Source organism: Polypterus senegalus, unplaced genomic scaffold, assembly GCF_016835505.1.
Source record: "Polypterus senegalus isolate Bchr_013 unplaced genomic scaffold, ASM1683550v1 scaffold_1435, whole genome shotgun sequence".
Classification (NCBI taxonomy): Eukaryota; Metazoa; Chordata; class Cladistia; order Polypteriformes; family Polypteridae; genus Polypterus; species Polypterus senegalus.
In genome coordinates this window covers 26,645-50,000 of record NW_024386400.1, presented here as the reverse complement: position 1 = coordinate 50,000, position 23,356 = coordinate 26,645, and the positions used below count along the sequence as shown (strand labels likewise).

At 52.1% G+C, this 23,356-nt stretch overlaps 1 protein-coding gene across 1 annotated transcript in view; it reads right to left on the bottom strand.

The window, feature by feature from the left end:
- Positions 1–19: 19 nt before the first annotated feature.
- LOC120522686 (polycystin-1-like) overlaps positions 20–23,356 on the bottom strand; it is a gene marked incomplete at its 5' end in the record, with an annotated part of 47,859 nt that continues 24,522 nt past the window's right edge. The window contains 15 exons of the mRNA XM_039743462.1: positions 20–400; positions 812–982; positions 2,554–2,749; positions 4,024–4,273; positions 5,047–5,203; positions 5,274–5,882; positions 9,802–9,946; positions 12,051–12,203; positions 13,010–13,169; positions 14,187–14,406; positions 16,404–16,683; positions 16,888–17,031; positions 18,035–18,181; positions 18,404–22,023; positions 22,344–22,462. Coding sequence (XP_039599396.1) covers positions 225–400; positions 812–982; positions 2,554–2,749; positions 4,024–4,273; positions 5,047–5,203; positions 5,274–5,882; positions 9,802–9,946; positions 12,051–12,203; positions 13,010–13,169; positions 14,187–14,406; positions 16,404–16,683; positions 16,888–17,031; positions 18,035–18,181; positions 18,404–22,023; positions 22,344–22,462 — 6,547 coding nt within the window. The remainder of the gene's footprint in view (positions 401–811; positions 983–2,553; positions 2,750–4,023; positions 4,274–5,046; positions 5,204–5,273; positions 5,883–9,801; positions 9,947–12,050; positions 12,204–13,009; positions 13,170–14,186; positions 14,407–16,403; positions 16,684–16,887; positions 17,032–18,034; positions 18,182–18,403; positions 22,024–22,343; positions 22,463–23,356) is intronic.

Sequence of the window (23,356 nt, the reverse complement as noted above, 5' to 3'; positions counted from 1 at the left end):
GGCGTGCCCTTTTCGGCCAAAAGGATTCTGGGAAAGTACTATCTAATTAGGTAGAAGAAAGCCCCCCATTTGTGCTCTCAGTGACATCTGAACACCAAAGTGACGGCCCACCTGATCTGAAGGGAAAATGAACTTAGAAACCAGAGCAGAATGGTGGGGCCAAGCAGGTCTGTGACCCCGGCCCCCCAGCAGATCTAAGGTGGCACCTTCAGCTCCTCGGCTAACTAAACAAGCAGAGGAGTGGGCCAGGACTTACTAGCAGCCAGGATCTCCTTCTCCACCAAGCCACCGTTGTCATCGTTGTCGACGGAAAGCCAGTCATTGATGAGGAAGAAGTTCTTCTTGCCACTCTGGAGGTCTTTGACGATGACATACTGAGGGAACCAGGAGGGACTCAGGCCTGGGAAAGAAATGGGAGACGGGTGATGAGTGCGGGCAGCGCAGCGCCACCACTTGGTGACTATGGGTGGCATTGCCCTGCTGTCTGACAGCCCTGTCACCGTACTGGACTGCCAACCCGGAATGCCCTTCAGCTAAAGCCACAGCCATGGCTGCTTGTCCTCCTCCTATGATGATTTATATAGCGCCTTTCCAACTAAGGAGGGGAAATAACTGGACAGGAGCTGACGTGACCTGAGGCTCCGAATATCCAAAGCACAAGCCCCCCATCCCAGGCCTCAATTCATTATAGCAAGGCGCTATATGAATGGCGTACACTGGGAGGTCCCAGGCAGCATATCTGAGGGGTCCACTGGCACCTGGGCACCCAAGGAGAAATGCAACTTGCCAGATATAGCGCCTTTCACCATACCCTTATTGTCGTGCCAGATCTGAATCTTCCAGATGTTGCCGAGACTGTGGTCAGTTGCGATGTGAAAAATGTCCATGCTGTTCCGCACAAAAGCATTCCTGCCATCCAGATGACGATGGCCGCTCCTCCCATCGCTGCCATACAGGCTGATTCCTACGTGAGCCGTGGTCCCTGCAAGAAGACGAAAACAGAGAGGGGCACCCGAGACCCCCTGGTTAGGACCACCATGAACAAAACAAGCCTGACAAACGCGGAGAAGCCATGGAGTCCACCAGGCCCGCCTGCTCAGCTGATCCCAGCTTGTCCTACATGTCCTTTTGTGACGTTGGCAGCTCCACAACTCCCTGTGTTGGCACAGACTCTCATGACCCCTGGCATGAAGAGCAGGCAGCCATGGAGCTGAGCCAGTCTGGGGTCTGTGGACTGGATCAGAGCACCGCAGGGGTCTCGATGCCACTTTATGGGTTTATCAGACGATTTCATACAAAAAAAAAGGTCAACATAACGGAGAACATGTCACTCTGGGGGGCTGTTTGGGAACAAGTGGGACAGGACAAGGTGACAAAATCGATCTGCACAAGTGAAGAACTCAGAACAAAATACAAGCGAGTTACCAAACTCTAACCACTAACATCAGAAATTCACTGGACAAGAGGGTCTGAGGTGGGCCGAGGTTGGCAGCTCGTTCACTAGCCAGGAGCTGCACATGTAAAAGAGTCTGGACTGAGATTTGATGCCATGCAGTGGTGGCATCGGCAGACCTGATTGGTCGAGAAGATGTCTCCATATGCACAGGTGAAGGTCCACTGACTGCTCCCAGGCGCTCAGCAGGATGCCAGACCATGCCAAGCCTCCAAAGCGGTAGATCACACCAAGAGTGATGTCTGCCCCTCGGGCACTGGTACCACACTTGCTCCTCTCGGGTACATTCCCAACGGCCATTCTGCCGCTCCAATGTCTGTTCTTCTCTGTTTCTCCATTTTATTTTCATGTTTCCTACTCAGGCTCTCCTTGGTACCTCCGTGGGCACAACGTCCAAATTACAACCCGCAGAGAGTCAATGAGGACCTTGGGACCAACTCGTGATCTGCCCCAGTCCCCCCATGTCACGGACCCTAATGTGTATCACTGCCCACCTCATTTGCATGTCCCGCCTCCTAATTATCTGCCACTTGCATTTCCCGGTCATGGCGTGTAACACACAATCTGCACATGTGACGCGGCCCCTCATGAGTCCCTCTAATAACCTGGCCGGACCGCCACACAAGTTACGAGCCTGTACACGGGCGCCCTGTTGAACGTTCTTTGAGTCGCCATCGTCACGCTGCTAACATTCGGGGTCTCAGATCTAGAAGGCTCCGCCTCCTGACTGTTATCATCCCTCCTCCTGTGCAAGCCCCGCCTCCTAATTGTCTTCTGCTTGCACTTCCTGGTTCTGGTGTGTCAGGTGATCACAACAATAAAATGCAATGAAATTTGGATATCGAGCCCCCTGAGCCCAGCTGTGGATATTCACTGTGGGACCACCAGCAGCAACATTTTATAGCGCAGTGCATTTTCACGTCAAGAGTGGAGTTTAAAAAAAAACAAACTTGGGACAGCTGGCCAGCCAACAGAATGACAATCGTCACGTGCCACACGGCCAAATCAGAGCCACCTAATCTAACGGCATTCTGACGCTCCCCGCGGTTTGAAAATGGAGACGTTACGGACGCGGCGCCTTCACCTGAGGGTCTGCTCACCTGATCCTCGCCCCCATCCTGTCTTCACCTGGATCTCGTACTTGTAGAGTCCGTCCTTGCCACAGAACGGGACCACCCCGACGTGCTGAATGTCGATCAGGTCCAGCTTGCACACGATGACGATGACCACTGAGACGGTGATGAAGCACATGGTGCAGGTCAGCAGGACGATGTAGTTGAGGCCCGGCTGAGGAGGCTGCGGAGGAATACAAAAGGCAGATCTGTGGGCAACGGTGGCACTGAAGAGTCTGACCGGCAGTCCACATCCTCTGCAGGACCACCGAGCTAGAAACCACACAGAAACAATGGCATCCCACCCAGGGGAGACCCCAAAATGGATTAACTGGGGTGCACGAATGTCTGCATGTGCCCCCTGGAGAAGAGGGCATGGCAGAAATCACCTCCACGTGCAAACACGTGACCACAGTGTACTCAGAAATAGGCCTGCCCACCAGCGGGCACCAGCATATGGGCTCCAATATCGTGACTTCTTTCATTAATTGCCAGTCGAGTGTTCACTCAGATTAATAATTAGTTTATTAATAACCCGCTATTAGTGCCAGATAAGCGTATTTATGACACGCTGCCTAGAATGAAATCCTGAACTTGTTAACGGCTCCGGCGTGATCCTCAGTTAATACTCGGCTAATATCGTGATACTAAAACTTCATCCATTCATTAATTAAGAGTCTGCCGTTCACTCAGATTAATAATCTATCAGCCCAAGCCTAATGAGTAATGACCAGTCAGGTGACAGAGCGATGCCAATCATGAACGGGCATCAGGTGACGATGAATAGTCCACAGGAATGGCACGATGTTAACAGAAAGTTGTGTAGCCGGCCCACCATCACTGGACCGATCGTGAATTCCTCGAGTTAATGACTGGACTGATGACCTGTCGTAGCCCCCCAATTACTATGAACTGACAGGCTAATCAGCCCCCCCAGTCCATCGCTCATAACCTGGTATCCGTTTAGTACCAACATGGAGCTAATTAGTCAAAGATTAAGTGTAAGGTGCCCACCATAGTAGAGGTGCGGTCTTCACTCCACCGAGAGGCCAGCAGCCCACCACTGGCAGACGTCTGGGAACAAGCAGGCTGAGCCCCTTCAAGGCGCTATATGAAATACTGAAATGAAGTCCAAACAGGATAAAAGCTGTAAGCCCCCCAAATACCTCAGGGGCCGAGAAGTTTCCAGAATAAGTCAAATCAATCGGCCCCCTGATGGGCATATGGTGGTGAGGAATGTGAAAGTGAAGAGGAGGAGGAGGAGGAGGAACACGGACACAGAGGCCCACCCCACAAGCCCCCTTACAGAATTTCCTCTTCAGGCCCCCCTTTCACTCACAGCTGCTTTTCGTTAATTCCCACTTTTTTTAGAAAAACATTTGGGTCCCTCAGAGAGACGCACAGAACGGCACGCTGGGGTAGCTGGGATACAAGTGGGCACCCTGCCCAAGGACTTACCAGAATTATGAACTGTACTGAGTTGGGGGGCACGAATAAGGTGGCACCAAAGGCTGTGAGATGCTCCGTCTGGCACACGGCCTTCAGGGGGGTGGTATCCTCCAAGGGTACCATGCCATCCGTCTTCCAACGTTTGTCCTGATCGTCAAAGTACTGGCACAGAGAGGTGTATACGCCCAGCTGCAGGTCCACCGCTGCGGGGCACTCGTTGGTGATGTTCAGGTAGTAATCTGCGGTGGTGTCCGAGACTCTGAGGGCAGAAACAGGAAATGTGCAGAAGGTCTTAAAACTGGGGGCTTGTCACTTGGCGTGACCCTGGACCCTAAAGACACGGCAAAGCTCACTTGGCATGTTTAACTAACCCCGACTCCTAGGTGCAGTGCCCACACCAGCGGGCACAGAGAGCACAACATCACCAGAGAGCTCCTCACATGCCGGGGTTTCTTAAAGTGTGACCCAATCTGGACCTTCTTAGATCGGGGTGGGGTGCCAATCCCCCTTTGAGAGTCGTCACCGACTGTCATAGTGTGTGACGATTACTTAAACACCCCACGTGGACCCATTGCGAGACATTTTGTTCTCTCCTGCAACGACGGGTCACACGAATGCCACACGACCCAAAAGGTGCCAACCCTTGACGGACCCATAGCTCTAAAAATGATGGTCTAAGTGAAGCGTTTTAAATTGGGGTCCACGACCCACTGGCTCACACTCTCATAGTGTGCCAGCTTCTTGTAGAACTGAGGGGGTGCGGCCCTCCTTAGTGACATAGATAGATAGATACTTTATTAATCCCAAGGGGAAATTCACATAATCCAGCAGCAGTATACTGATACAAAGAAACAATATTAAATGAAATAGTAATAAAAATGAAAAAAATGAAAAACGACATGGGCAACTAGCCGGCTGGCGGATCTGAAATGCCCTCACAGAGACCCCCCTACCCGCCCCTCAGGTGAAAGAGACAGGTGGTCCTAACACTCGTGGCTCTCCTCCCTTCCATCCCGCGGCGGGCACACTCACTCTGGGGAGATGAAGAAGGTATAGAGCTTGTGGTCGGCCCCGCTGCCCGAGCTCAGGGTGATCCTCCTCTGGGCGGAGCAGTTGTGCGCCTGCTGGCTTTGCCCACCGTGGAGACAAACGCTGATGTAGGGTTCTGCCCTGCCACCCAGCGCTTCACCTGTGGAGAAGACAGGAGTCAGCCCCTCTTCATCGGTGCCCAGCCCATTTCAGACATGCCCGGCACTTACCATCCGACAGGTTGAAGGTGACCTCAATGTGCACTCCGGCTGCCTTGTTTTGGTTGCCCGTCTTCACCATGACTGTGACGGAACCCCACGCCTCGACGTGTTGCACCCCAGAGCGCACCTTCCTGGCGCCGGTGGTGTTGGACACCGTGACCTTGATGGCCCTGCGAGATCCCAGGCTCTGGATGGGGATCTGAGTGCCATCTTCCGTCTGAAAGGCCATGGAGGCCACCTCTGTGGACACCGAATAGTTGCTCACGTAGCTGAAGGGGAACGGGTTGGAGTGCACTTGGAAGAGCACCTGGATGACGTCCGTCCTGTCCCCCAGGGTGCTGTTGAAGTCTTTGGGGATGGAGAAGGGGCACCCGGGGGCGGGCAGGTAGCAGAGCAGGTTCAGGGGGTCGGCCCGGATGCCCTTGGTGGTGATCTCCGACCCGCGGAGGACCAGGGGCTCCTCGTTGAGGACACGGGAGTGCATGAGGATGCGCATCAGCTCCGAGGACAGCGTGTAGGCCTTGGACGCCAGCAGCTGGTGCTGGTCTGTGCAGCAGTGGGACTTGTCTTCCGATTCTTCGGGGTCTGCCGGCTGGTTAACAACATGAATCAGGTCACCTGAGGAGGAGAAAAGGGCAAAGGTCAGCTGGGCCAAACCCTTCACCTGAGCCCACCAATTTCAAACAATTACAGCCCAACGTCGGCGAAATCGTAAACCGTTCACTGACTGGCATCACCAGTTTGCCAAGCAGACTAGAAGAGTCAAGAGCTGCAGCAGGATGGTTTCTTCTGGGTGTTCCAGTGTTTTAATTCCACCAGGCTAGACTGAGCCACCCGCTGACCACTGACAGGACCCTCTGGACCAGGTCATGGCTGCAGGGGGCGCCCTTCAGGGGGTGCCATGGTAAACACAGACCTGCAATTCCTGCTTTAGTAGGAAAGAAAGACTCAAGAAGAGGCAGGAGGAGGAGGAGAATAAGAAAAAGAAGGGCATCACCCAGCCTGGCGCATTTCAACCCAGGGAGCCTCATGGTGGTGCCTCCTCAAACCAAGAGCAGTGGGGGGCCGCGCACAATGGCCAGACAATCCACTCCCCGCCACGAGGGGGTCCATACGACTTGGATGGCTTCGGACCCTTCACTCGGGTTTCATTTCAGTACGATGAGCACAGAGATTTTCATGAAACTGAATTCGCAGGCAAACTTGGAGCTTCACGTTGCAGAAAATGTGCAGAATTTAGTTCCGTCAGCACCCGTAGTCTCATCTCATCTTACGCCGTCTTCTTATTACGGTGCAAAGTGTTAAAAATGGGGGGCCGGCTAAAATCGAAAACGACTGCAAAACGAATTTTAGGTGCATTTTTGTGAAGCTGGAAACAAAACAAAACGACCCCATCTCACTCGTACTAATACTACACATCGGTGAAGGCCTGTCCATCTGACGGCACCTCCATGAAAGGCAGAAGAACCTGCAAGCACCATGTGGGCGCACCAGCCAGCTGAAGGAATGCACATGACACTCTCAACGCCGCTAAATCAAATTCTCAGGAATCTTGGAATCTGAATTCCTCCACCAGCTCACTATGAAACAAATAAGAGAGGGGAAGTGCAAAAACCCTGGCACAGTGAACAAGACTCAAAATAAACCTGGCGCTCCAAAGTGAGGTGTGGGGTACTTCCTCTGGTTTATGTTTCCATTCCTTTTCCTTGTTTGGATAATATATTATTAATCCTGAGGCCACACCTCCTAATAACCACAATCTGCTCTTAACTCCTGAGACCACACCCACTAGTAACCAGAATCTGTTTTTAATAACTCCTGAGGCCACACCCCTAGTAACCAGACAACTGTACTAACAACTCCTGACGCCACACCTTCAAATAACCAGAATCTGCTCTTAACTCCTGAGACCACACCCACTAGTAACCAGACAACTGTACTAACAGTTCCTGAGGCCACACCCCCTAGTAACCAGACTCCGCTCTTAACAACTCATGAGGCCACACCCCCATATAACCAGAATCTGCTCTTAACTCCTGAGACCACACCCACTAGTAACCAGACAACTGTACTAACAACTCTTGAGGCCACACCCCCTAGTAACTAGACTCCGCTCTTAACAACTCCTGAGGCCACACCCTCTAGTAACCAGACTCTGCTCTTAACAGTTCCTGAGGCCACACCCCCTAGTAACCAGACTCTGCTCTTAACAACTCTTGAGGCCACACCCCCTAGTAACCAGACTCTGCTCTTGTTTGAATACACAACGGGTGGTCGGAAAATCGAGAGTACACCTTATGAGAAGGATTTAGGAGTCATAGTGGACTCCAAGCTATCAACTTCCAAACAGTGTTCAGAAGCCATTAAGAAGGCTAACAGAATGTTAGGTTATATAGCGCCTTGATATGTGGAGTACAAGTCACAGGAGGTTCTGCTCAACCTTTATAACACACTGGTGAGGCCTCATCTTGAGTACTGTGTGCAGTTTTGGTCTCCAGGCTACAAAAAGGACATAGCAGCACAAGAGAAGGTCCAGAGAAGAGCGACGAGGCTGATTCAGGGCTACAGGGGTTGAATTATGAGGAAAGATTAAAAGAGCTGAGCCTTTACAGTTTAAACAAAAGAAGATTAAGAGGAGACCTGATTGAAGTGTTTAAAATTATGAAGGGAATTAGTCCAGTGGATCGAGACTTGTATTTTAAAATGAGCTCATCAAGAACACGGGGACACAGTTGGAAACTTGTTAAGAGTGAATTTCACACAAACATTAAGAAGTTTTTCTTTACACAAAGAACGATAGACACTTGGAATAAGCTACAAAGTAGTGTGGTAGACAGTAAGACGTTAGGGACTTTCAAAACACGACTTGATGTTTTCTTGGAGGAAACAAGTGGACAGGACTGGCGAGCTTTGTTGGGCTGACTGGCCTGTTCTCGTCTCGATTGTTCTAATTCTAATTCTAATTTTAACAATTCCTGAGGCCACACCCCATAGTTACCAGACTTGGGTCCTAACAACTCCTGAGGCCACGCCCCCTAGTAACCAGACTCAAGTCCTAACAACAGGAGTGCCAAAATACTGCCATCATAGTTGGGAGAAATGGCGTCCAATACATTGTTAAAGTAATGATACCGTCGTGAACTGTAATTCTGTCCTCAAAAACCCCAGAAGTCAAAGTTTAAAGAGCTAAAATATCTGAAAGAGGAGGAAATAAAAATAAAATTCTGCCCAGAATCGTACAAATGACAACTTTTCTACCTGCCCTCCATTTTGTTCTCATTGCTCTCATTTCTGGCTTTGGATGCGACTATTTGGTTTGGTTTCAAATTCTGTTTTATGACGTTTCTCTCTAGATTTTCGTTTTACGTTGCAGTTTCTGCAATTTCACTTATTTAAAAACATTATAAATATTTTGACATCTTTGAGAGTTCAGTTATTCAATTCTCATTTCAAAAACGTTTGTAAGCCACTTCCTTGGTCAGATAAGCGGCAAAACGTTTTTTAAAGAGAGAAATCGAAGTGCAGGTGACCGGCGGTGACTTCGCTCTCGATCTTGGGCCACCCTGGATGACTGAGATACTCCCAGAGGTCTCCCCGTGCTGCCATATTGTTTTATTACGGGCACCGCCATTGTGCTTTGGCATCTAAAGCATCGCTAAGCTCAGGTGGCCGGACACAACAATTAGGTCTCGAGGTCATCACGCCGGCCTCCTGGTTATCTGAGTTTGCGGAGTGCGTTTTCAGGCGAAGGCCCCTGCGCTTCGTTTCTGGAACTACTTTTAGGCCTGACGACGGATTTTGATTCTTGGTTAACAAACTTTGCACAACTTTTGACGACGTTTCTTCTCCCGATCCTTTTTCCTCTTCCTCTTCCTCCTCCTCCTCTCTTGGATTGTTTTAGTCAACTTGCTGTTAGAAGTTTCAGGTTTGCTCCTATTTCTGAATATTTTACTAATACATTCTCTCAGTGTAAGAAGCTCCATTTTGTTTGTGTGGGCCAGGGGTTTTACGGCGCTCCTCTCTCTTATCTTACCGTATTCAGTTTGGCTCGTGTGGCCTCTTCCTGCTCCTTTTTCTTTTGTATTGATGCCCAGGTTAAGTTTCGTGGGCCGGGTTATCACGACGGTGCCATTGCATGTATCACTTAAGCTGGCCGTATGCCATCTGTGCCTCTAAAGACCCCTCGGGACACGACGTTCTACAGAAAGGCGCTATATGAAATGGAGCCCCTTTGTAAGCGCCTTCTGGCCAGGCAAAATGCAACGAGCACAAGCATCCGAATTTCCAACAAAAAGGGTGCGCCGGAGCCAATCATCTGTCCATTATCGTTATCGAACAGCCCACACCGGAGGTCACCCCGTTCCAGGAAACAAGATGGCAGCCCAATTAGGAAAATGCAATTTCGCCGACCACAGGCAGCGAGTGACAATGGAGCTCCGTAATGGGTGGCATTACGGCTAAAAGCCCGCGGCGCACTCAAGAAGCCGCTCTTGTGTTCCTCTTATTTGAGGACGCGCATCTTGTCCCCGCCACTCACCCATTATGTTCAGGATGTTGTCGGCGATTTCAGTGGGCGTCACGGTGCCTTGCTTTGTGTCGTTCTGCAGGATTGTCAACATGTACTCCAATTTGTTTAAGGTTTTACGCTGGCATTCTTCACAAATAAATTCTCTGCTAACAGCCTGGAATGAAAAGAAATGAAAGGAAAAGAAAACTTAAAAGGAAAAACAAATCAAATGCAGCCGCTGCCGGGCAAACTTCAAGAAATTAATAATCCGGGAAGGCGGGGTGTGTGTTGGGGGGGTTGGGGTTACGCACCATCGGGGCGTCCAGGGTGTGCGATGGCACAGGGTGCTTTCACCAAGCACTTGATGGCACGATGGAGGGTCTGCACATGTGAAATGAATGGGGGCACCCCAGGGCTCAATGAAGCAATTGAGTATTCAGCAGTGGGGGGGCAACCCTGCTGGATGAGTAGTTTGAATATCCAAAGGTGCCCCCCGATAACATCTTGAGCCGAAATCAGGGGCAACGACCAACACCGCGCTGCATTTTGAAAGGTATGACCAGTCCTCTTTGACCAGGGGCCTGTGGGGGTCTCAAGAAAGTCCAAGTCGGGCACAGACATTTCATATGTGCCATCTGATGTGCCACTGCCTGTCATTTCATAGGGCAGCACCTCCACCTTACTGCCTCTACGGTGGGCAGCAATGACACAATTGGGGACTTACAATTCCTGATCCAAACGAGCCACCAAGTGACCAGCAATGGACACACAGCCCACACCTTCCAAGTGTCCTCTTATGTTGGTAAACTTGGGGCTCCAGTTTGTTTACAGGATGTCTCAGAGTGGCAAAATGCCAACTTGTGACCACGGTGCCACATCAGAGAACCAAGACAGCTGTTTTCGCTTTCAGCTGATGGCATTAGGATGACAGACTTGCCCCCAGTCTGCGTCCCCCCCAAGATCTGCTAACTTTTTAGCTCATTGCCACTAGAGGGCGTGTTCATGTCACACAGGAGAAAAAGAACATCGGGCAGCGTTCACGGCGACTACAGGGACCCGAAACTCCAGAATGATCCGCCCCACCAACATAACATGGCTGAAGATCCCTCACGTGAGTACGGCCTGCGGCGGCAGCACTTGGCCAAGATTTCAGCACCAGCATATCAGAAGCAGCTTGAAGTTCAGGACCACCACGGTTACCAGCGAGAAGGTAGTGGGAAAAAATGTAAAAGGATTTATTCACAGGCGGAGGACTCAGAAAACATTCAGACCCCACCACTCTGCCCTTCACTTTACTGGGCTGTAGAGTTCAGTTTTTGACCTTTAATACATTTTCAGACCTTTCTTAAACACGCGGTCACTTCGTCACTGTGACTTATTGAGGGGGCAAAAAATGGCAAATGTGACATTGAGGATGAAATTTACAACACAATGAAGTGTGCCTTTGAAATCAGTCTGGTATAAAACACATGTGTCCACCCCTCTGACTTTCACATCTATCATATAGTGCCTTTCATTTCTGTCAACTTACTATATAGTGCCTTTCACTCTATCTATCTACTGTATCTATCATATAGTGCCTTTCACTATAGCTGCTATATAGCACCTTTCTTTTCTATCTATCTATCTATCTATTATATAGTGCCTTTCATTTCTGTCAACTTACTATATGGAGCCTTTCTTATCTATGTATTATATAGCGTCTTTCACATTTATCTATGTATGTAAAAACTATATTGTGCCTTTCATATCAATCTATCAGTTATATAGCGCCTTTCACATGCATAGGGCACAAGGCAGGAATAAACCCCAGACAGGGTGCCAGTCTATTGCAGGGCACGCACACACACACACACACACACACCAAGCGCACACACTGGGGCCACCTTGTGTCTTTGGACTGTGGGAGGAGACCCCCGCAGACACGGAGAGAACGTGCCAACTCCACGGAGGGAGGACATGGGGTGTGATGCCACGTCTCTTTCCTGTGAGGCAGCAGTGCTATCATGGTGCTGCCCTCTATTCTATAGCGCCTTTCGTTTCTGTGTACAGGTTACATTTGAATAGCGAGGAGTGTGCCGTATGATTTTGGTTATTTGCGTCTCTATCGGGTATAAAACACATTTCCCAAGTATCCACTCACCCATCGCCCCATCTGACACAGCACTTTGACACCCCTTATATAGCGCCTTTCCTGCGCAGTGCGCGTTTATTTCACCAGGCGCCTCTCCCAGACAGCGCGCTGCACAAAGGATTACGAGGACGCCGGGCGAGCTCACCGTGCACTGAGCCAGCGCCGCCGAAGTCTGCTGGATGTCGTCCACGGTGTTCACCTTCAGGGAGATCAGGGCCAGGGTGACGTTGCTGCGGATCATGACTCTCCAGCTCCTCTCACTCTGAGACTCCAAGATTTGGTTGTCATTTTGTTCGTACTTTGGGAGGAAAAAGACAAAGAAGTTACATTTTCTCCGATTTGAATTTCCTCTTAGAGGGGTCTGCATGGACCACCCTGACTTCTGTCAGATCATACGAGTGCATACGGAGCATCGCGAGGCGGAATGAAAAGATTTCCAAACTTGACCTCTCCAGGGCTCAACAGACGCGGCCCCTTCGTGCTGGATGACCACCCAGGTGACACCATGGCTAACAATTGCAATGGCTGACTTTCAGTAATAAGATGAGTGAAGTTTTGTGCTCGAGGTCTTCCAAGAACTTCGGCCGAGACGTTCAGGAAGCCTGAGGTTGACAGTTCAGTCCTCACGACTCCCTGTCACAGAAATGAAAGTGACCGTCAAAGTTAAAGATGTCCCCAGCACATCGAGATTGTCACTTGCACGTCTCCCTCAGAGAACAATGAATGTGACATCAGTGCACAGACACACCAGACGCTCGTCACAAATGTCCCTGAATCGGCTGGAGCCAAGCGCTGATGGCCATGAAAAGTGACAACACTGGATGGCTGCCAACTGACTGGACTGTCTGAAGGACGAATGGAACTGGGAGAAGATGGAGAGACACACAAACCTGCCAAATATGGAGGCCGAGGGTCAAAGTCAAAAAGGACCAAGAAGGTCACTACCAGTAAGCACTCATCACGCCAAGAGAGGATCTCCACAAACCTGGACAGGCCAGGAGTGCCCGATGCCACCCTTTGGCACTTCTCTGGGTTGCTGTCTCGTTTCTTGACTTACAATCAACCCTCATGTTGCTCTGCCGTTTCCCACTTCAGTGGTCTTACCTCGTTCAGCAGTGTGATGAGTGCCAAGCAGTATTCTCGGATCTGTTGAGGGTCCCCAAGCTTCAGCAGATCCTGCAAGGTGCCTTCCATCTGGTGATACATCCAGTGAGTGAGGCTCTGGAAGTCTCCTGGCAGCTCGGGAAGAGCCACCTTCAGGGACCTTTCAGGGACAGAAACCCCACAAAGTCATCTCACTTGTCCCCAACCCTTACCATTGCCATTATCTTCATGATACTCTAACAAAACAATGAAACTGCCCATTCGTGACCTGCTGTCACAAACCTCCGGCCTTAAATCTTCTACGAAACCAAAGATGGCATTTATGTGGCATTGGCACCTGAAGTTGTGGCACTGGACACATTTTGGGATTCCTGGGTAGGCAGAATAATTGTCATTCATTTAGTCCATTGTCCCCTGGGGCACCACCCCCCCTGCCCCTTCCTTTTCCCCATCTTTGACTACTAGGCCCCTCCCACCTGTGCCTGTTACTTGGCAACGTACTTAACATTGGGCGACGGTCACATGAAAGGCGTGGTCTAAGATGTGGCTTCACGTGAGCCGTTATCCTCGTGTCCCCTGCTCCTTCATTACGTGACTGTGTCAGAACACATGTTGCCTAGCAACGGTAAACTAGGCGGGGCCTGGGGGCCAAAGACGGATAAGCCCAACCTATGCCTGACAAGTGTGTCCCTGTGACTGGCATAGATGTGGGCACCTCAACAAGCTGCTATAAGTGAGCGACAGGCGGGCACTTGTGTTACTGTGGGGGCTCACTACATCTGCATCATGGAGAGATAGTTGGCAAGTGGCGGACACAGCCGTGCCAGCAGTCATGAGCGTCCTGCCATTACCTAAGACCCCACTGCAAGGGGCACCATTAGAGATCAGGAATCAAATTCACAGGGGTCTGAGTTATGGGCAGGGCACAGAATAAGGGGGGACAAATGCCCCCCACTTCAAAAACAGTTAGGCCTGTTGGTTAAAAACACTGACTTTTAACATGAAATGACCTCCTGTACATATAATTTGTACCAAAGCACACAAACTGCCACCCTGGCCTGGTGCGTAGGCTACATGGAGCAAATAATGGCCCACTGGGCAGAGAGGCATGCCCGTCTGTCCCTGTGCCAACCTGAAGCACCTGATTTATGCTGTCGGAGCATCGCTGACCACTCACTGGTTCAAGGCCACAATGGCTGCCCCCTGCTGGTCCTGCACGGTGATGGACACATTCAGCTGGTAGTTGCTTTCCCTGAACCCAATGGGAAAGAAGGCCGAGTACTCCGGGTTGGACCCTTTGTAGACGCTGAAGACCTCGCAGTGGTCCCGGGCGCTGCAGCGTGAAGCCGTCAGACTGTAGATCAGCGGCGTTCCGGAATCTTCCGAGTCCTGGTAACCTGTGGTGACAGAGCAGGTGACCCATCAGAACCCCGAGTGCCGTGACACACACACGTCCCGCCCAATCGGAACACAGAAGGCAGCGAGTGAGACTTGGGTGTTTGAGGATCTCTGAGACCGATAAAGAGCGGAAAGAGTCATTTAGAGCACACATTGAAATGAATAAGGGAGAGAGAGAGGGAGAATGGCATCACTGCCAACATCCAGTACCTCACAATGGAAATCAGCTGTTATGATGCCAGGGAGGGTCCGAGTGCCAGCAAAAAAGAGCAGAAGGTGGGAGGCACAGGAGGCCAAGTGTGAGCTGTAATCGGGGTCTGCTCTGGAGTGTTACTGTCTGTTTCTGATAAAACGAGTACCCCACCTGCTATGAAGGCACGCCAGGTGCCAGGCCTGGGGGGAGTGCCCACAGATGAGCACCTGGCACACTGGGGCTGCCACATGGGCCTAGTCAGGCCTACCTGATCTCTGCCCTCCTGTGGGCCCACCACCTGCAAGCGGAATAGGGGCCGTGTGTGATGTGACCCATTGGGGTCAAAGGCAGAGGTCTTGGTGGCCTCAATATACATAAAGTGACTCTTGGCAGGTGGAAGGTCACCTCTCTTTTACTATAGGAGCCAGAGTGGGTGGGCAAGATTGGGCTCACGTCCAGCCACTCGCTTGCCTCTCTAAGGTGGATGGACTCTCCTTCACTCTGGAGCTGCTCAGTGGGACAGGAGTGGGCTTCTCGTTGAGCCACCTGCCTGGTCGATGCCATGTTGGCGTTTACTCTGGAGAACGACAGGACTGCCTTTGTGACAGAGACAAGCAAGCCGGCCCCCCCGATGAAACAAGTGCGATCGGGGGTCCCTCTTGGTGAGACGAGGAGACATCCCACCCACGACCCATTACTCAAGAAACATGGTCCTGGCATGCAGACAGCGACACTGGAAGGTCGGATTGTGCTTCTCTGTACTGGCAGTTAAAATGTGCATACTGGTGACCCCCAGCAGACCCTCAGATGCAGTGACCTGCCCACTTTGTGACCGACATCAACCAAACGACCGGCCCGACATGGAGCTGTGAGTCGGCACGTTTCTGTATTTTAGTTGTCACAATCTACTTGTGTTTGGTGGGTGGAACCCAAGAGGCGGGGCCAGCATGATGTCACAGCTGAAGGTCCGCCCCCTGCCTATATATTGAGCTTGAGGAGATGGTCCCAGGAGAGAGTGGCTAGAGTCTGTGGAGTAAAGATTTTCATGCGAGTTTTGTACGACATTTTCTCATTGGCTTATTAGATTTCACCCTTGGATGGTGGATTTGGAGTTTACCTTGGATTCCCTTTTCCTTTTTCCACTTTTACTCTCTTATTTGATTTTTGTGAATAAACCCTTTACTTTATTTATAATTAGACTTTGTTTTGTGTCGTCCAGAAAGCCAGAGGTTTGCGGTCTCCCTCTCCCTTATCCTAGCTGGGACCTTTAAAAGAATCTTTGAATTTTTAAAGCCAGTGCTGTATATTTGGGCCTGCGCCGGCCTGATGAATTTGGGGTCTGGCTGCCTGGGGAGACGCCTGTGTCTTCAGGTTTTTCAATCCTGTCTGCCATTTTGCGCTGCTGCTTCACAACACAGTCGGGTCTCAGGGTGGACACGGAGTGGAGATCAGCGGCCTGCCTGGTGGAGGGTGGGGTGGAAGAAGGAATGTCCAGAGCATTAGTAGAAGTGAGCAGGTGTCAGCATTGCATTTGGGGTACGGTACGTGAGTGCTAGGAAGCCCACCACCGACTAAACCCAACGTTAGGTGTTGTCCTTTGTGCCAGCCGTTTGTCCCCCCATATTTAGTGTTTGTGTAGCCCAGTGAAACTCTGGACCCGGTGGGTCATGTTCCGGACATGAGGCAAGTTCAAGAGCCCCCCTGCAGGTCACAATGCACTTAGCCTATGGGTACTGTGGGGCAACAATGCTGTTACGTTAAGGGATGACCAACAGAGCATGGCACAGATGGCAAAGTCCTTACCGGAGCAGCTGAAGTGGACTTTTGTGGTCAAAGCGTTGACTCTGCTGCTGGGGCTGATGGTGCAGAATCCCCCAGCTGGTGGCAGATTGGGCCTAAGAACGATTGAAGCAAACCCCTCGTTCTCCATCAGAGGGTCTCGCACATGCAGGCTGAAGATGTATGTGTCTCCGTCTTTTAGGACTCCCTGCCTGACCACCAGGTTCATGCCAAAGCGTCCAGTGGAAGTTGTGGTCATGTTCAATTCCAGGGATTGATTCTCCGAGCTGCGTGCAAACCAGCGCTGTGGAGACAAAGAAGACGGTTGGCAGGGAAGCCCGCGTTACTCGTCATTTGTCATTTGTTTGCGTCTTCAGCCATCCACCTCCAGGTGGCATTGTCAAAGGCTTTACTGGATCACGGCGGACACTCTGAGGTGTCATGACCCAGACGTCATACAACACCAGTCACTGGGTGACAATGAGCCCCTAGTCGGCGCGTTCCTTACCCCCGTGTGCAGGTTATCTTGACAGTTGCTGCAGGTTCCTGCCAGGTAGATGTAGGAGCTCTGGCTCACTTCGTAGACTGACTGGGCCTTGCAGGAGATGCACTCGATGGAGACAATGGGGATGGTGCCATTCTTCACCAAGACCTGCGAAAAGAAACATCCAGTCAGGGGATGGCACTCTGGTTTCATTACCCAAAACTCTCTGCTGTCCCGCAGGCTTGAAGGATGGGGCTCACTCTGTAGAAACTTCATACCGTAAGAAACACGAGGTCACAAGGTCACTCACTCACTCACTCATTCTAGTCACACTGCGCGACTTTCTGTCACAGGATATGTCAGATCTGTCAACTGCAGTCGCTGATCTCACCGCGGCACCATGTCGAATTACACGACTGGAAATCACAGCCCATGTCCCAGCCCGAGCGCCCGCTTCCTAGCACAGTCGCTCTCGCCCGCCCCAATAGCGTGCCACCTGACAGAGTGGCGCCTTACAAAGGGTTAACAGCTTCAGGGGGTTCAGCAGCAATCTCTGCCCTTTGTTTCGTTTCTCCATTCTGTTATAGCATGAAAAATACGAGATGTCAGACAGACGAGCTTCTGTTCTGCGTGGGACGTTCAAAACACGCGTTTTCCTCATTCCTCGCTGATCATTCTTGGCACTGAAATTCTGGGTGAGCATTCATTCTATCTGTCTGTCTATCCATATATCTATTGTACAGTGCCTTTTGTTTCTACCTATCGATCTATCCTGCCAACTACACCATAATTAACATGTATCTATCATATAGCACCCTTCACATCTATCTATCCATCTATTATATAGTGCCTTTCACATCTATCCATCCATCTATCTATCATCCTGCCAACTACACCATAATTAATATCCATCAATTTATCTATCAGATAGCATCTTTCACATCTATCTATCTATTTATCTATCCTTCTATTATATAGCACCTTTCACATCTATCATCTGTCTATCTATTATATAGCGCCTTTCACATCTATCTATGATATAGCGCCTTTCACATCTGTCTCTCTATGTTTAAAGCACACGTTCACCTGCACATTTTTCACCGTACGAGTACGGCGGCGCCATACATGACATCACTCACCCCCCCGCGTGAAGCGCACGACTCGGACTCACTGTCTGGTTGGTGTACTCGGGGCTCATGTTCGGCTTGCTGACGCCCAGGAGGAACGTGTACTCCACATTCACCTCTAACAGGTTCTCGGCGATCACCAGTGTCTTGTCTTTGGACGTGCAGTTCAACTTGCAGCCAGAGGATGGCGTCTTTTGGAAAGAAAGCAGAGGTTCACATTGTCAATCCCGCCTCACACACCCAGGGCAGTGAATTTATTCCATGACTCAAAGACACTGTGAAGTCACCCTCTGCTGCTACTCGTGGATTCTGGAAATTCCAGAGAAGCTCTAAGGGTTTTTCCTCAGCCCATGACCCGTAACTCGTGTATTCAGTGGGCCACACGCACAGAAGGGGTGGCTAGCTGGGCTTACCTTTGAGGAAGACACACATGCCCACGAGTAGTTCAGTGGAGACTGGCTGTCTGCTTCAAGGTTTGGATCATACGACTTGTCGCCATTCAGCACCAGATTCTGAGTTTTGGACCAAACCCGGAATGTCCCCCCATCGATTATCGGCACGAGTCTGCTGGGGACCACACTCAAGGCGATAGCGATGGTCTTGGTGAGCGGCACTCCTACGTAAGACAAGGAGAAGAGCACACAGTAGCTGCCCAGATCCAGGCTCATTTTGGGAAGGGCCAGCTGAGGACCCCGCACATCGGCCGGCAGCCGGACCCTCATTGGCTCCCGACGGTCGGCACAGGTCGCAGAGCGATAGATTTGCCACAGGTAGGTGACGTCGTACTTGGTGCAGCCCCGCAGGTCCACCGCTGCCTCCAGGTAGTTGCCCTGCGACCTTTTGAGGACGATGTGAGACAAGACGGGCAGCACCTCGGGCTCGTCACAGCCCAGGACTCGGATGGTGATTTTTTTCCAAGCCATCACAAAGCTGACGAGGTTGCTGGCATTCACCTCCACGGTGTAGTTCCCCTCGAGCAAATAGGCGTGCGAGATGTTGGCGAAGGTGGTCCTGACTCTGTCGGAGCCGTCGCCAAAGTTCCACAGGTACGACACCTGACTGGCACTGGGGAGCGCCAAGGCGTGAAAGAGCAGCGGCTTGTTGACAAAGGTGTCGGCCGGCCGGGCGTCCACGGCGGAGCTGACCAGTCGGTTCTGGGCCTGCAGCTCCCTGGTTATGTTTTGGCTTCCCAGGGCATTAAAGGCACTGAGATAAATGGTCAGGGGTCCGGCCTGGAGCGGCATGTAGGACACCTGCTTCCCAATGATGGTCTGCTTGAGCCCCGAGTGGAGGTCAAAGGTCCAGAGGAAGGTCAACGGAGAGCCCGTCTGCGTTTCGGCACTGAAGATGCGGCTGACCCCGACTGGAATGGCGTCTTCGCAGCAGTTGACGATGCGCAGGCGGCTGACGGGCTCCATCACGCAGACCGTGGTGCTGGTCCTCTCCATGCTCACCTGGTTCTGGGCCGTCAGGTTGACGATGAAGTTGCCCACCTTGGTGAACTGGTGGGTGTAGTTGTGGTTGTAAAACAAGACCGACGAGTCGCCGCTGATGGTCAGGTGGAAGCTGACGGAAGTCCCCGAGGAGATGCCGATCATGAAGAGCACGTTCTCCCTAATGGCGGCGATGTTCTTGCTGGCTTTCAGCTCGAGACCCTCGACTTTATCTTGGATGCTTATGTTCTTTGACGCTACGGCCCAGCTGACGTCGTTGGAGACGTTTAAGGTCACCGTGAAGACCCCCGGGGCACTAAAGTGGTGCGTCACTCTCTGGCCAAACAGCGTCAGCTCCTGCAGATTCCACAGCCACGTGAGGTTGGTACCCGTCTGCACTGCCCCCACAAATGTCACGGCGGACCCCGTCGCCACGTAGTAGGGGCTCAGATGATCGAGGACCACAAAGGAGGCCTGAGCCACCGGCTCCTGCACGCTCAGCTGGATCATCTCGTTTTTACAACTCACTTTGTTGGCGACTACAATCTGCAGGACTTTGAGTCCCGGCTCGGCAAACTTGTAGGTCCTCTGAGATTCGTTGGTCACCGCTGTCCCTTGGTCTTCGGTGGGCCAGGCGTAGTAAAGGGCGGTCCCGGCGCTTACCACCAGGCGGACAGTGGAGGAGGCGTTGACCTTCACGGGGTTGGGCATCACCGTCATGGCGACGCTCCCCACGGGGTCCAAGACGTCGACCGTTCTGTTCACACTGGTGCTGCCCAGCAGGTTGGTGGCTCTCAGCACGACCTCATAGGGGGCCGCCTCGGGGAAGACCCACCCGATTACCTTGCTGGTGAACTCCTGAACCACTGTCTGGTGCCTGAGGATCACCCAGGCGTAGGACATGTTGGTCCCGTCCCTGAGGACGGCCTGCAATTGCAGGCTTCGGTTGGTGGCGATGCAGCAGCCGTCAACGAGGTCCTCCGTGACGATCTGCAGCCCCTCCAGTTCCTTCAGCACGTAGATAAAGATGCTGGCCTGCATGGAGCTGATGTCGTTTTCCGCGGTCACGATGACGTTAAACGTGCCGATGGAGCGGAACGTGTAGGAGATGGTCACCTGGCCGTTGATGGGCGTGCACCGGTCACACAGGATCCAGGAATAGCGGATATCGTCCCCTGCAGAGTGGGACGCCTCAAAGCATACCGATCCATTCAAGGGAACATTGATGCGACTGGCGGTCACCTTCAGGTCACGGATTGGGCTCCTGACCGCCACCGTCACCTGCGACTCGCTGCTGCTGACGTCATTGCCGACGACGAGAGAAACGTTGAAGAGGCCCGTCACCTCGTAGGCGTGCGTGACACTGGGGCCCGACTGGACGGTGCCGTCTCCAAAGTCCCAGGTGTAGTTGGTCATCCTGTGGCCGCCAGACGCGGTGAAGGCGTAGGACTGGGATACCGTGAGGTTGTTCCACTTTGTTCCGTTATGCTCGATGCCGACCGGGCCAACGGGCTCCTGAACCTCCACCAGCCCGGTATCATTGATGGACGAGATGTTATTGAGCACGGTGACCGTCACCACATAGCGTCCCGTGGCCTGGTAAGTGAAGGCTACCTCACCGGACCCTCGCAGAGACGAATCATTGGCGCCGAAATCCCAAACGTAGCTGTACGCGTAATCGGGGAAGGCCTTGGCGGAAAACCGGCTCTCTTCACCCAGCCGGGTGTACGGGTTGAGCACAATCAGGGACACGTTGGCGATCAGGGGCTCAACGCACACGCTGGTGAAGAAGTTCGCCTTGTTGACGCTGCTGGAGAGTGCCAGGGAGAGGTGATAAAGCCCACTGTTCTCAAAGAGGTGCGCCACCTCCGAGCTGCCCCGGACCGTCAGATTCGGGGAGCCGTCCCCAAAGTTCCAGTCGTAGACGTAGAGGGAGGAATTCCCAGACACAAACGCGACGAAGCTGACGTCGAGGAGCTGCTGAATGCACCTGCTAGGCTCGAGCCGCAGCACCTCCAGCACAAACACCTCCACGCTCAGGGTCACCCAGGAGGCGCTGGCTGCGTTGGCAGCGCTCACGTTCACGGTGTAGTTGGCTTCCTTGACGTATCTGTGCCGCACCGAGGGCCGCTGACCGCTCAGCACGGTCCCGTCTCCCATATCGAATGTCCAGAAGATGTCGTTGCCCGTTTCCACGGAGGCCACGATCGCCGTCTCCGTGTGGAGTTCGGTGGGCGAGCTGGAGGAGGCCGCCAGCCCCGTGATCTCCTCGAACACCATGACGCCGATTTTGGTTTGAGCCCAGCTGACCGTGTTATTGGCCTGGACGCTCACGTTGTAGAGGCCGCTTTTTCGGAAGACGTAACTCTCGAGCTCCTGGCCCTGGGAAGGCTCAGAGTCGTCGGCGAAGCTCCACGTGTAAAGGACCCCGTCCGAAGAGGGCAGGGTGCGGGCGCTGAATACGGCCGTCTGATTGACCACCAGGATGGGTGAAGTCACTTCGATGAGGACGTCGGTGAGGAGCAGGCGGACGGACACGGGCACCGCGTGGCTCAGGTTTTCATGGTGGTTGGAAACGATCAGGGTCAACGTGTATTCTCCTACGAGAAAGAGACAACAGACACGTTAAGAGTTCATTTAGTTATTAGGGTGACTCCTTAATCCAAGGCGACTTACAAACATTGGGGAGATACAATTGGCCACAGGTCCATTTATTTTTTATTATTATTGTTGTTCCAGTTGGAGCACAGGCAGGTCAAGTGACACATGGTGTCAGTAGTGGGATTTGTAACCCCAACCTCAGGGCCTTCCATCTCCTGGGCTTTGTCACAATGGTTGGCACGCTTGTGACCACATGGTTCACATTTATGTTCCTCCTCCTCCCCGATTTCAAAACATCAGACGATCCCCACGCCATTACCTGCTTCCCTGTAAGCGTAAGTGACGTTGCTTTCCACCACGGCCTGTGGTACATCGAGGGTGGCGCCGTAAGGGGGCTTAACGTGAGCCGTTTCATTGCCTCCGTCCCCGAACATCCACCTGAAAAGAGAGAAGGAGCCCGTGAGTAACAGCGTAGCGGCACGGCGGCATGAGTTGCCACCTTCACATTTCATGCCAGAAGGCCGTTGAAGGGGCATTCGTCACGTGTAAAAATACAACCCGCATAATGGCCAAATAAATGGCATGATTGCCGGTGGCCGTGGATGGCGTAGACCACGGAGATGTGGATACGAATTTGAAACTCTGGATTCTTTGTCTTGGTCTGTTGGCCCGACACGGTGCATTCTGGGTAGAAGTGCAGCTATTGTGTCACAGAGCTCACACATACATTACAAATATTAACATACAGCGCCTGGCATGGGCATTCAGCTGGCATTCAGAATCAAAACTCACAATGGTGTCAAACAGCGACCGCCCCGCCCAATCAGAGCAGCCAACAATTTCAGAAGCCTTCCTCCCCTTCGTCAATCTCCGGCACCCTCTGCCCAGTCAGCCCCCCTCTTGTTTGTTGGTGGTCTCACCTGTTCTCAGTTCAAGTCAAGGATGGAGAGACAGGGGTCTGGTGAAGGGGACAGGACCACCTCAAAGACCACCAAGAGGAGCTCAGTGCAGTCCAGAAGGAGACCACAGCCACACTGCCAAGTCATGCCACTGTCACAGAGGCCACTGTGACACAAATTGTCACTCACTGGAGATGACGCTGATGGCTCAACAATCAAGGGGAGAAAAAAAACAAACTGCGACCCTGACCCTAAAGAACCTGCAAAATGTCACTTGTGGAAGAAAGCCTGGTGGTCTCACGGGATGGAAGTGGGACTTTCTGACTTGAACACTCAGGGGTGTGGCAAAAATGAGCAGGGGACCCCCGTCAGTGCTGTGACCGCATCAAGTTGTAGGCCTGGAGATCTGATCAGGACTGACGATGAAGACGAG